The sequence below is a fragment of the Salmo salar genome, chromosome 16 (genome assembly GCF_965601325.2).
Source record: "Salmo salar chromosome 16, fSalSal1, whole genome shotgun sequence".
Taxonomy (NCBI): domain Eukaryota; kingdom Metazoa; phylum Chordata; class Actinopteri; order Salmoniformes; family Salmonidae; genus Salmo; species Salmo salar.
The window spans coordinates 15205124-15217548 of NC_138306.1; the positions used below are offsets into that span (position 1 = coordinate 15205124).

The 12425-nt window shown below is 43.9% G+C and overlaps 1 protein-coding gene across 1 annotated transcript in view; it reads right to left on the reverse strand.

Annotated features, from left to right (window-relative positions):
• Nucleotides 1-12425, reverse strand: part of LOC106573190 (chromatin remodeling regulator CECR2) — a 70160-nt gene continuing 57735 nt past the window's right edge. Inside the window, exons 17-19 of the mRNA XM_014147966.3 lie at nucleotides 6333-8175; nucleotides 6163-6230; nucleotides 1-6036 (exon numbers count right to left, since the gene is read on the reverse strand). Coding sequence (XP_014003441.3) covers nucleotides 6182-6230; nucleotides 6333-8175 — 1892 coding nt within the window. The 3' untranslated portion in view covers nucleotides 1-6036; nucleotides 6163-6181. The remainder of the gene's footprint in view (nucleotides 6037-6162; nucleotides 6231-6332; nucleotides 8176-12425) is intronic.

Below are 12425 nucleotides of genomic sequence, written 5' to 3' on the forward strand. Positions count from 1 at the left end.
TTCAATTCAGGAAAAGTTATTTATTCTAAGAAATGTGCAGTATAGAAAATACTTCAGTCCATTTCCAAAATAATCTATGTCAGTCAGATGAAACATACAGGGTCTTTTTTTGATGCTGCCATGCTAGAGGTAAATGTCAACTGCTTAGAAACAAAAAACAACCAGAGATAACATTTATATAAAAACAAAGTCAAAATGTACAACATTTAAGAACAAATAAATACGATTCACATTCAATCAAATCTAGATATTTTACTAGTGCAGACGAACTGGATGACAGTAGAAGTGGAGTGAAGTGAGTGGCATACAGACTACACATCAGCGACAACAAAGCTGCATAACAGTATGATAACCTCACAGACCATTTACAACTACACCGTCCTTCATACATGGACAGCGCAAATGATCACACTACTTCCGAGAAGACCTCATTTAGTAGTAAAAATCCCTAGCGAGTAAATCAATACATCCTTAAACAGCAGGGTTCCCCAGCTGGCGGCCCACGGGTGGTTTTATTTGGCCCCCCAAGTTCTGAGCAAAACTTGTTCCTAAGAATTCCCACGCCTAATAGCGAGATACATGTGATCATATACAAATGTAAGCAAGGTTTGAAATTATGTTTTAGTGAAATATATATTTTTGGGCTTCTTGTGGTCAAATTGCAGTTTACAAATTATTTGTAATTATGACCATTCGCTGAAGAAAGAAAATTGTCCTGCGGCTGAATCTAGTTGATGATCCCTGTTATACAGTATCCTGGGACAAATCAATGTCTCACAGCTTCTAGTATTTTCCTATATTCATCCCTCCTTGAGCACATTTCCTTTTAATGCCATAGGTGTCTATAATTGAGTGACCTACACTGCCATCTCTATGCTGCCTAACACAGATCCAGTAGAACCACAGGGCTCAGGTTGTCTACTTACCTCACTCTGGCAGGAAGGCATGCAATCTATACAGCTGATGAGACAAGATCATATTTAAAGAGCCCTTTTCTGACGACCTCAGACATATGCCCTTTAACCCCCCCGGCGATGACACAAATAACCTTACAATAAAATGTTCCGTGGACAGGTCCGCTACACTTTTGAGCAGGACAGTAAAATGACTTGGCACTGGGAAAATTATACATAGTCATGACAATAGTAACAATAGTAGTGTTAGGGCATTTGTGTGCTGGGGACTGACTCTGGTGAGTGGAGGGACTTAGTGGATGCCAGTGGACTGGCTATGAGGTAGATTCATTTGTTGCCATCACTAAACCTGTGGGACTCACAGGCGCAACATGGATATGATAAGATGGGGAAGACTTCAATCTACACAGATCATTTGTTCAAAGACAAAAATCACTCGCCGTGTACAATACCAGTCAAAAGTTTGAACATACCTACTCATTCAAGGGTTTTTCTTTATTTTTTATATTGTAGAATAGAAGACATAAAAACTATGAAATCATGTAGTAACAAAAAAAGTGTTAAACAATTCAAAATATATATTTCTTAAATAAAAAATAAAAAAATTTAAATGTAACTAGATAAGAAGAAATTCTTAACTGACTTATTTACAATGACGGCCTACCCCAGCAAACCCGGACGACGCTGGGCCAATTGTGCGCCGCTCTATGGGACTCCCAATCATGGCCGGATGTGATACAGCCTGGATTTTTTGAGATTCTTCAAAGTAGTCACCCTTTGCCTTGATGACAGCTTTGCATACTCTTGGCATTCTCTCAACCAGCTTCATGAGGCATTCACCTGGAATGCATTTCAATTAACAAGTGTGCCTTGTTAAAAGTTCATTTGTGGAATTTCTTTCCTTCTTAATGAATTTGAGCCAATCAGTTGTGTAGGGGTGGTATACATTAGCTAGCCTAAGTTCATATTGTGGCAAGAACAGCCCAGATAAGCAAAGAGAAACAACAGTCCATCTTTAAAGACATGAAGGTCAGTCAATGCAGAAAAATAAGAACTTTGAAAGTTTCTTCAAGTGCAGTTGCAAAAACCATCAAGAGCTATGATGAAACTGGCTCTCATGAGGACCGCCACATGAAAGGAAGACCCTGAGTTACCTCTGCTGCAGAGGACAAGTTCATTAGAGTTAACTGCACCTCAGAAATTGCAGTCCAAATAAATGCTTCAGAGTTCAAGTAACAGACATCTCAACATCAACTGTTCAGAGGAGACCATGTGAATCAGGCCTTCATGGTTAAATTGCTTCAAAGAAACCAGTACTAAAGAACACTAATAAGAAGATTTATTGGGCCAAGAAACATGAACAATGGACATTAGAATGGTGGAAATCTGTCCTTTGGTCTGATGAGTCCAAATTTGAGATTTGTAGTTTCAACAGAGGTGTTTTTGTGAGATGTAGAGCAGGTGAACGGATGATCTCCGCATGTCTAGTTCCCACCGTGAAGCATGGAAGAGGTGGTGTGATGGTGGGGGTGCTTTGCTGGTGACACGGTCAGTGATTTATTTAGAATTCAAGGCACACTTAACCAGCATGGCTACCACAGCATCCTGCAGCGACACCATCCCATCTGGTTTGCTCTTAGTGGGACTATCATTTGCTTTTCAACAGGACAATGACCCAACACACCTCCAGGCTGTGTAAGGGCTATTTGACCAAGAAGAATCACCCAACCGCAACTCAATTGAGATGGTTTGGGATGAGTTGGACTGCAGAGTGAAGGAAAAAAATAATAATCTGGCAACAAGTGCTCAGCATATGTGGGAACTCCTTCAAGACTGATGGAAAAGCATTCCAGGTGAAACTGGTTGAGGGAATGCCAAGAGTGTGCAAAGCTGTCAAGGCAAACGGTGGCTTACTTTGAAGAATATAAAATATATTTTGATTTAACATTTTTTTGGTTACTGCATGATTCCATGTGTTATTTCATAGTTTTGATGTCTTCTTCACTATTATTCTACAATGTAGAAAATAGCAAAAAGAAAGAAACCCTTGAATGAGTAGGTGTCCTAACTTTTGACTGGTACAGTATAGTGGCAATGACAAGAGCAACAATATTAAACAAAAAACAAACTGGAATGTCGAAAAACTCAACTATTCCAATTAGTACAAAACGGAATAGACATTTTATTTAACCCCAAACAAAGCAAACAGGTTGGCAGTGAGCAAGACCCCCACTGTCACAAGAGGACCGAAAATAACACAGAATCTTGCAAAAACAATATTGGTTTATCAGTTTCTTCACATAAAATTAGGTTGATTCATTTGTCACAATTCCAGTCATATTTTCTTGTCCTTCAAATAATTCATTAAAATACCCGTATAAAACTGTACACCCTGAGGACATATAAAAGGTTAATTGAATTGGGGAGGATGAAGCACTGACGTGAAGAAATAATCATGCATGGGTGCAATTGTGGATACAATCTTTACCGTTACGAATAGAATAATAAAACTAACCATAAAAAGGAGCTACAGTGGGACTACCATGTTAGGTGTTATTTTTCGCCAAATGTATGGAATGCAATACATGGTACAGGTTAAGAGAAATGGGCTGTAAAGATGACAACATTAGCATAAAAAAAAGAGCATACATCAATTGTTGATTCTAACTCATGTTCACTTAGTGTGTATACCAACCAGCAGGACACATGGAAGTGTGGAGAACTATCCAACATATTTCCCTAGTTTGAGACAAGAGGTCAACTACAGTGAAGAGTTACAGTTGAAGTCAGACGTTTACATACACTTATGTCAGAGTCATTAAAGCTTGTTTTTCAACCACTTAGTTAGGACATAAACTTTGTGCATGACACTTCATTTTTACAACAGTTGTTTACAGACAGATTATTTCACTTAAATCACAATTCCAGTGGGTTAGAAGTTTACATACACTAAGTTGATTGTGCCTTTAAACAGCTTGGAAAATTCCAGGAAATGTCATGGCTTCAGAAGCTTCTGATAGGCTAATTGACATTATTTGAGTCAATTGGAGGTGTACCTGAGGATGTATTTCAAGGCCTACCTTCAAACTCGTGCCTCTGGAGGTCTACAAAACATTGTAGACCTCCACAAGTCTGGTTCATCCTTGGGAGCAATTTCCAAACACCTGAAGGTACCACATTCATCTGTACAAACAATAGTATGCAAGTATAAACACCATGGGACCACGCAGCCATCATACCGCTCAAGAAGGAGACGCGTTCTGTCTCCTAGAGATGAACGTACTTTGGTGCAAAAAGTGCAAATCAATCCCAGAACAGCAGCAAAGGACCTTGTGAAGATGCTGGAGGAAACGGGTACAAAAGTATCCGCCATAAAAAAGCCAGACTACGGTTTGCAACTGCACATGGGGACAAAGATCGTACTTTTCGGAGAAATGTCCTTTAGTCTGATGAAACAAAAATAGAACTGTTTGGCCATAATGACCATCGTTATGTTTGGAGGAAAAAGGGGGAGGCTTGCAAGCCGAAGAACACCATCCAAACCGTGAAGCACAGAGGTTGCAGCATCATGTTGTGGGGGTGCTTTGCTGCAGGAGGGACTGGTGCACTTCATAAAATAGATGGCTTCATGAGGGAGGAAAAGTATGTGGCTATATTGAAGCAACATCTCAACACATCAGTCAGGAAGTTAAAGCTTGGTCGCAAATGGGTCTTCCAAATGGACACGACACCAAGCATACTTCCAAAGTTGTGGCAAAATAGCTTAAGGACAACCAAGTCAAGGTATTGGAGTGGCCATCACAAAGCCCTGACCTCAATCCTATAGAAAATGTGTCAACTGAAAAAGCTTGTGTGAGCAAGGAGGCCTACAAACCTGACTCAGTTACACCAGCTCTGTCAGGAGGAATGGGCCAAAATTCACCCAACTTACTGTGGGGGAAGCTTGTGGAAGGCTACCCGAAACGTTTGACCCAAGTTAAGCAATTTAAAGGCAATGCTACCAAATACTAATGGAGTGTATGTAAACTTTTGACCCACTGGGAATGTGATGAAAGAAATAAAAGCTGAAATAAATCATTCTCTCATTTCACATTCTTAAAATAAAGTGCTGATCCTAACTGACCTAAGACAGGGAATTGTTACTAGGATTAAACGTCAGGAATTGTGAAAAACAGAGTTTAAATGTATTTGGCTAAGGTGTATGTAAACTATCGACTTCAACTGTGATATATATATATATATATATATATAAACAAGCACTAACGTAAAAATTCCAAGGCCACTCCAGTATGTGTAGACTATCCCTAGTGCATAGCAGAGAAGGCTCTCTGCAGGTCTATATCTATCATTCACACATACATTCAACAAAAAGGAAACGGCAAGGCCTGTTTGTCGACAGGGTTCTGATGACGGCTTCTCTACAGTCTTAAAGTTCCTCCTTTACTACACCTGAGTTTAAAAAGGTTTGGGGGGAAAAAAACAGAAACAATAACACCAGCCCTCTTCTCATCACCGGATACATTTTTCTCTTCTGTAGAGGTTCTGATAGGACCGAAGGGGCTGGAGGTCCATAGGAGAGCTATAGTCAGGGGAAGAGCCTTCCTCCAGACAAAACCCAATGACCAGTAGCTTTGTCCAACCAGTGTGAGGCTGCAGACAGAGGAGCAGGATCTCCAGATGTTCTTGCAGGAAGGGACCAGCTGTACACACAGTCTGAACTGGAAGTCCACTGGCAGACAGAGCCATGTCTCTGCAGAGAGGCAGTCTCAGTGAGGGTTCCACATGAAGCAGACAGACATCCCCAAAGGGCAAAGAACTCATTCCCTAAAGAGATTCCCAAATAAATATGTTTCCCTTGTCTGCACACACTGCATATTTTCTGTCTGATGCAGTGAGAGCAGTACTTACTGGTGCCCCGTGACACAGACAGACCGAGACAAGACAACGGACAAGACTCCATTTTGAGCCGCTCCACAGCAGAGAACATCACGGTTCCAACAGCTCAGTCACATTTAAAGGCTTATGACAGGAGACACACAGGCAACCACACAGGTTATCGTCATGGGAGGATGATATGCAGGCACTGCTTTGTGTACAGGTTTTTGTTGCTTTTGTCCTTTACCTGGATTGTGGGGAAAAGGAATGAAAAAAGGAGATTAATCATTGAAACATTGAAATATGACTGGGATTCTGAAATATTGATTGGTGATTGCCCTTCACCCTCCTCCACCATTGAATAATCGCTCACCCTGCGCCCACAGAGTTGTTCAAACTCCCTGTTTACTGCTGGGACCGCTGGGAGACATCATCTGTTGCCTACAACATTACATAATAGATATCAGTAACCTCCTCTTCCTAGCCATCAAAGCAAAATAACATAAATTAACAGTTAGAATCTCCAGTGTAGCTCTTTCTTACCCTGGGTGAAGGAAGTGTTCGGGTGCCAGGCCTCTCTGCTGGACCATCATGCTCTGGAAGTGGCCTCCAACCTGGGGATGTCTGTACATGGCTATGCGGGTCTGCCCTGGGGGAAAGGGCAGGTGCTGGGGCCGGTGCAGGGCTTCCATGAGGTGGGGGTGGGGTCTCTGGGGGGCGTAGTGTCCACTGGGGTAACCTGGCTGGTTGGGGTATGGAGCATGAGACATCATGTGGGGAGGCGGGGCCCCGCCCTGCTGCATCCCAGTATGCACTGCTCGGGAATCGTACAGGAAGTTGGCCACGTGAGGTGGGGCCTGGGCACTCCGGCGGCGTGCGGCAGCGTTGTGGCTGTCCAGGTCCAGGATCTCTTTGGGGCTCTCTGGCCGCTCTGAGCTCTCCTCTACCCGAGCAGGCTGATGCTTCACAGGGCTGCCGGCCTCCCTACTCTCCTTCTCCACAGATCCTCCACGGGGGCCGTCAGGCAGGGGATTGGGGGACATCAGGCTGCCCCCGGAGCCCTCAGAACCCAGGGGGGAGCCCATGCTGCTGCCCTCCTTCAGGCGCCCATTGACGTTGGCACTGGCTGCAGGCAGGTAGGTGTTGGAGGGCATGGGTTGGCGAGGCTGGTACTGCTGCTGCCTGTGCCACTCCTCGGAGAGGTAGCCCCCCCGGCTATTGCCTTGGGGCTGGGGGTAGAAGTGTTGCTGCTGGTACTGGGGGTACATGTTAGGGTGGCCCTGGGGATGCTGCTGCTGGGCCATGTGGTATGGATAGGCAGCTCCTCGCTGGTGGTAGGTGGGGTAGCCGGCAGGGTTATGGTGGGGGTTCATGGTCTGGGGAACAGGTTGGTTCGGGTAAGGCTGTTGATTTGAAGGGGGCATGGGTTTGCCCATAGGTTGACCATAGTGCAGATGTGTTGGGCTGCCCATGCCATATTGACCCATGGCTCCATTCTCCTGGCCCTGTGAGTGGGGGGGCATGGCTGGGTTGTGACCAGGTGCCGGTCCCCTTGGCCCCTGGTTACCGGGCTGTGTCTGTTGTGCCTTGGGACTGAACGACTGTTGTTTATAGATGCCAGTTGGAGGTCCAGACTTCGTCATGCTGGAGTTACCAGAGCTGCCTCCAGAGTCCCTCCTGCTAGTGGGCTCACTTGGCCTCTGGTCGGCTGGGCTGGGCTGGGGAGGCAGGGAGGTGAGAGGTGCTGGCTGGGGTGGACCAGGGCCAGGCTGGGCCCCCTGGGGGGCGCTCTGTGGCATTCCATGCATGGAGATTGGTTGAGGGGCATTCTGAGCCACATGTGGAGGTGTGTTCTGAGAGTTTTGTTGGTGGGGGTTTTGGGATCCTTGCTGTGGGGCATTCCGAGTGATATGTTGAGGGATGTTTTGTTGCTGTGCATTCTGGGTATTGTGTTGATGGGCGTTCTGAAGGTGAGTGGCATTCTCTAGGATTTGCTGGGGGGGGCTCTGGATAATATGCTGTGGAGCATTCTGGGAGTGAGGGGTCTGGGGGCCATTGTGGGGGTGCAGAGGATGAACAATGGAAGGGTTGTTCTGATGAGGGGGAGTTTGGCTGACAGATTGTCCTCTGCTCTCCCCCTCTTGGTTGTCGTTTGTCTCTGAGCTCTGTGGGAGTCCCAGCCCAGACGCAGCCTGCTCCCCGGTCCCGCTAACCCTCTCCTGTGATCTGCCCCAGTTTGGAGCAGAGGGGCTCTGCATGCTCCGAGTGGGGCGACTGGGAGGCTCTGTGGGACTGGGGAACGAGGTGCGTTCCTGTTCAGATGGGACGGGGGTTACCCGAGCTCCTGCATGGTTGTTGTTGGATGTTTCGGGATCTGACGTGGACCCTGTCAAGACAGATCATTTAGTGAGTGGAAGGTTGTTAGTGAACAACCAAAAAAAACGACTAAATTATCTTTTGACTAAAATCTGACTAGTAAGTGGACTGGACAATAGTTTTTGGAGAGATTGAGTGCTTTATGACATTAGTAAAATTGTAAGGCTTTCTCATTGCAATGTTGCACTGCGTTAGTGTTGTCACAATACCAGAATTTTGACTTTGATACGGATACCAGGTTTAATATCACGATGCTCGATACCAAAACGATTGTTGATACCGAAACGATACCACGGCAAAAAAAAAAAAAAAAGGTATTAGTTACACAGAATAACCACTGGGCTATAGTATATTTTTACATTGAACAGTATCTTGATAACTGGTAGAACAATTCAAAAACAGAATATCTATTATGATTAAAACATTTTGTATTTTACCCCCTTTTCGTGATAGCCAATTGCTATCTTGTTTCATCGCTGCAACTCCCGAACGGGCTCGGGAGAGGCGAAGGTCGAGTCATGCATCTTCGAAACATGACTCGCCAAACTGCGCTTCTTAACACCAATCCGCTTAACCCGGAAGCCAGCCGCACCAATGTGTCAGAGGAAACATTGTCCAACCAACGACTGAGGTCAGCCTGCAGGTGCCCGGCCCACCACAAGGAGTCACTAGAGGGCAATGAGCCAAGTAAAGCCCCTCCTGCCAAACCCGGACGATGCTGGGCCAATTGTGCACCGCCCTATGGATCAGTGATCCAGCCCAGGATCGAACCCGGGTCTGTAGTGACGCCTCTAGCACTGCGATGCAGGGCCTTAGACCGCTGCGCCACTCGGGAGGCCCACAAAATAATTTTTGAAATACATCAACTGTTCCAACATTTAATTTTATACATGTCAGGGTTAATTAAAATGGCCATAATATTGGATCAAATTACATTCATTAAAGCGAAATAAGTGAATATATTAAATAAATAGTTTAGTTCCAAAACGACATAAAAAAAAAAAAAACACCTTCAAGCTCATTTCTGAAGCTTCTGTATTGCAATAGTCTACACACCATAGAAAGACTATGGATTTTACACAGCATACAACGATTCCCAGAGTACATTTCAACTCCCAGGGTGTAACGCTCCACCTAGGGCTGTTGGCTGGCTAGTGGCTACTGCTACTAATCCCAGACAAATGCGAAGTAATCTAAATATATTGCTGTCATTGCTGAGTGCATTTCACGTTACTTTTGGGTTGTAATCATATTATAATGCTCAGTACTCACATGAATGTCACACTGAATATATGTTCATGGCATTGTCCCTCATAGTTATAATTTAGTTGCTAGTAGTATAGCAGTACAATGCAAATGTCATGTCTTAAATAGTTTGTCGTTTTGCCACCCAACCTCCCTTGCACTGCTTTATAACACCTTTTGCATAGTTGTTTCGGTGGGCTTGCCCTCACCATCTGCTCTGTAAGCAAAGTACTCCCAAAGTTCGCTTCTGGAGCCTGTGTCAGCTGTGTGCGCAAGCAGCCTGGACAGCCTACTACTGCCACCTTGAAGATTCAAAACAAATTACTAGACAGACTATCCTCTCAATCCGTATATGACATGAAACATTTGACAGAAGTACTGAAAGTGACAAAAATTCTAGTATCGAACTGTTTTTCATGTTCTAGTATTGAAAAAGTGTCGAAGTTTCATGCCCAGGTCATTCACGAGTCACCTCTTTGCCTGGCAGGGTTGCCATGTCTGCGGTTTTCCGGCAAAATTGGGATACTTTGAAAACTGTTGCGGATTAAAATGTATTGGTCGCGGGTTGCAGGTTTTTGGGCTGCTTCTAAATTGCACCGTGGTCGCCATGGCATTTAAAAAATGTAATACAAATATATAATAATTTCACTTTGACCTGCTGCTGCTGACTGTCAGGCAGGCGGTTGCTGAGTGTTGTTGTGGGTAGGGAGGGGGAGGGCCGTGTGTGTGTGTGTGTGTGTGTGTGTGTTGAGCACAGCACTACAATAGGCAGCTGAGTCACGAGTGAGAGGAGAGCAGCACACCACACAGTTTCTAAACCCAAAGGCCCAACATTGTGAGATGTCCGGGAAAGCTTGCGAAACAGACCAAGCCGGGGTTAGCTGTTTGAGAAGTCAATAAGAAAAGTGAGGAATTCTTCCTTAGTTGTTCATTTTCTCAAAATCTAAAGGCACAACCTAAATTCAAGCCAATGTCTTCAGTAGTTTAACATGTTATTAATCCAACCTCAAGACAGTGATAAACTAACATGTTTTCATTATAGTCAAAAACAACTTCATATCGAAGGAGTGCCTTTGATTTGATGGCCTGCAAATGCACAGTTCAGCACGAAATGACTGTTAGACCCAATGACGTGTTTCGATGCATGAGCTTAGCTAGCTAATGTCGCCATGACATTGCCTACAAGCAATGTTCCCTCCAATTGTTTTGGGCAATGAGCAAATTTCAGGTCTGCTGTGTGCAAACTTGAATTCTGTGCAACTTCCGTTGCGCGTTTAATATGAACACGGAGGCCGTACACGCTTTAAGCTACAAGTAGGCTACTGTGTCTATTTGATCATAATGTAGGCCTACCAGAGTCGCCTACCATCAAAAACAACGGAGATAATGCATACCATAATATTTTAACATGGAAATAGCTGTTCTATCATTCAGCCAACAGTAGTGTTCAATGTAGGCCAGACAAAAAAAAAACACGCAGGGCTTGACATTAACCTGTTTATCCACTTGTCCTTCAGACAAGGAGGTGACTGAAAATGTGTTGTTTGATGCAAGAAACCACTTTACAAGATAAAATAATCTTTATATTCCTATTCCATTATTACACAGAATCAGACAAATTATACTACGCTCTGCCTATTGGCTACTTAGCTTATTCAAGACCATCTCAAAATACAACACTGCCCCTTTAAGACAAAAAAAAGCTCTTTACCTGACTTGCTTTTCAAAGATGTCTCCCCCATTGTTGACTAGAAATGTGAAAAGTGTGCAAAGCAGTCAAGGCAAAGGGTTGCTACTTTGAAGAAACTAAAATATATTTGGATTTGTTTAACACTTTTTTGGTTATTACATGATTCCATATGTTGGTCATAGATGATGTCTTCACTATTATTCTACAATGTAGAAAATAGTCAAAATAAAGAAAAACCCTTGAATGAGTAGGTGTGACTGGTACTCTCTGTGTGTGTGTGTGATTGATAACTACATTTATTATTTATTTATACATAATGTCAATTGGGACGGTTCAAACTGCACTTCGGGACGGTGATGGAAAAATGTTAGTCTTGAGGACTACCTGGTATGATGACTCCTTGCTGTCCCCAGTCCACCTGGCCGTGCTGCTGCTCCAGTTTCAACTGTTCTGCCTGCGGCTATGGAACCCTGACCTGTTCACCGGACGTGCTTGTTGCACCCTTGACAACTACTATGATTATTATTATTTGTCATTTATGAACATTTTAACATCTTGACCATGTTCTGTTATAATATCCACCCTGCACAGCCAGAAGAGGACTGGCCACCCCTCATAGCCTGGTTCCTCTCTAGGTTTCTTCCTAGGTTTTTGGCCTTTCTAGGGAGTTTTTCCTAGGGAGTTTTTCCTAGCCACCGTGCTTCTTTCACATGCTTTGCTTGCTGTTTGGGGTTTTAGGCTGGGTTTCTGTACAGCACTTTGAGATATCAGCTGATGTACGAAGGGCTATATAAAAATAAATTTGATTTGATTGATTGAGCCTTGTACGTAGCACGCTAGCTAGCCAACATTGGCCAGAAAGTTGAAGTCCATAGAGAGAGAGAGCGGCAAGCAGCAGTACAGAGGTGAGGACAGAGAGGAACCAATGAACTCCATTGCTGACTATCAAATAATAAGAGTAGTGATTGATTAGTAGAATAAAAAAAACTCTTGATGTACTGGACTCCTGATGGATCTGCTCTCTTTCCTTTCCATCTTGCTCCAGAGGGATGGAGCCACACATTAATTGACTTTTATACTCCAGTTGAAAATGAGATTATTTTAGAACAATGTGACTTGTAATAACACTATTTCAATGTTTAACATTGTGTTACCACCATTAGCAGTGAAGATGACACCGGAGAACAAGGCCGACGTTTTACGAATTCCTAACCAATTGTGTTCTTCTGTTCTTTTCTTTGCGTTGTTTGTAACTTATTTTGTACATAATGTTGCTGCTACGGTGTCTTATGACCGAAAAGAACTTCAGGACATCAGACCTGCGA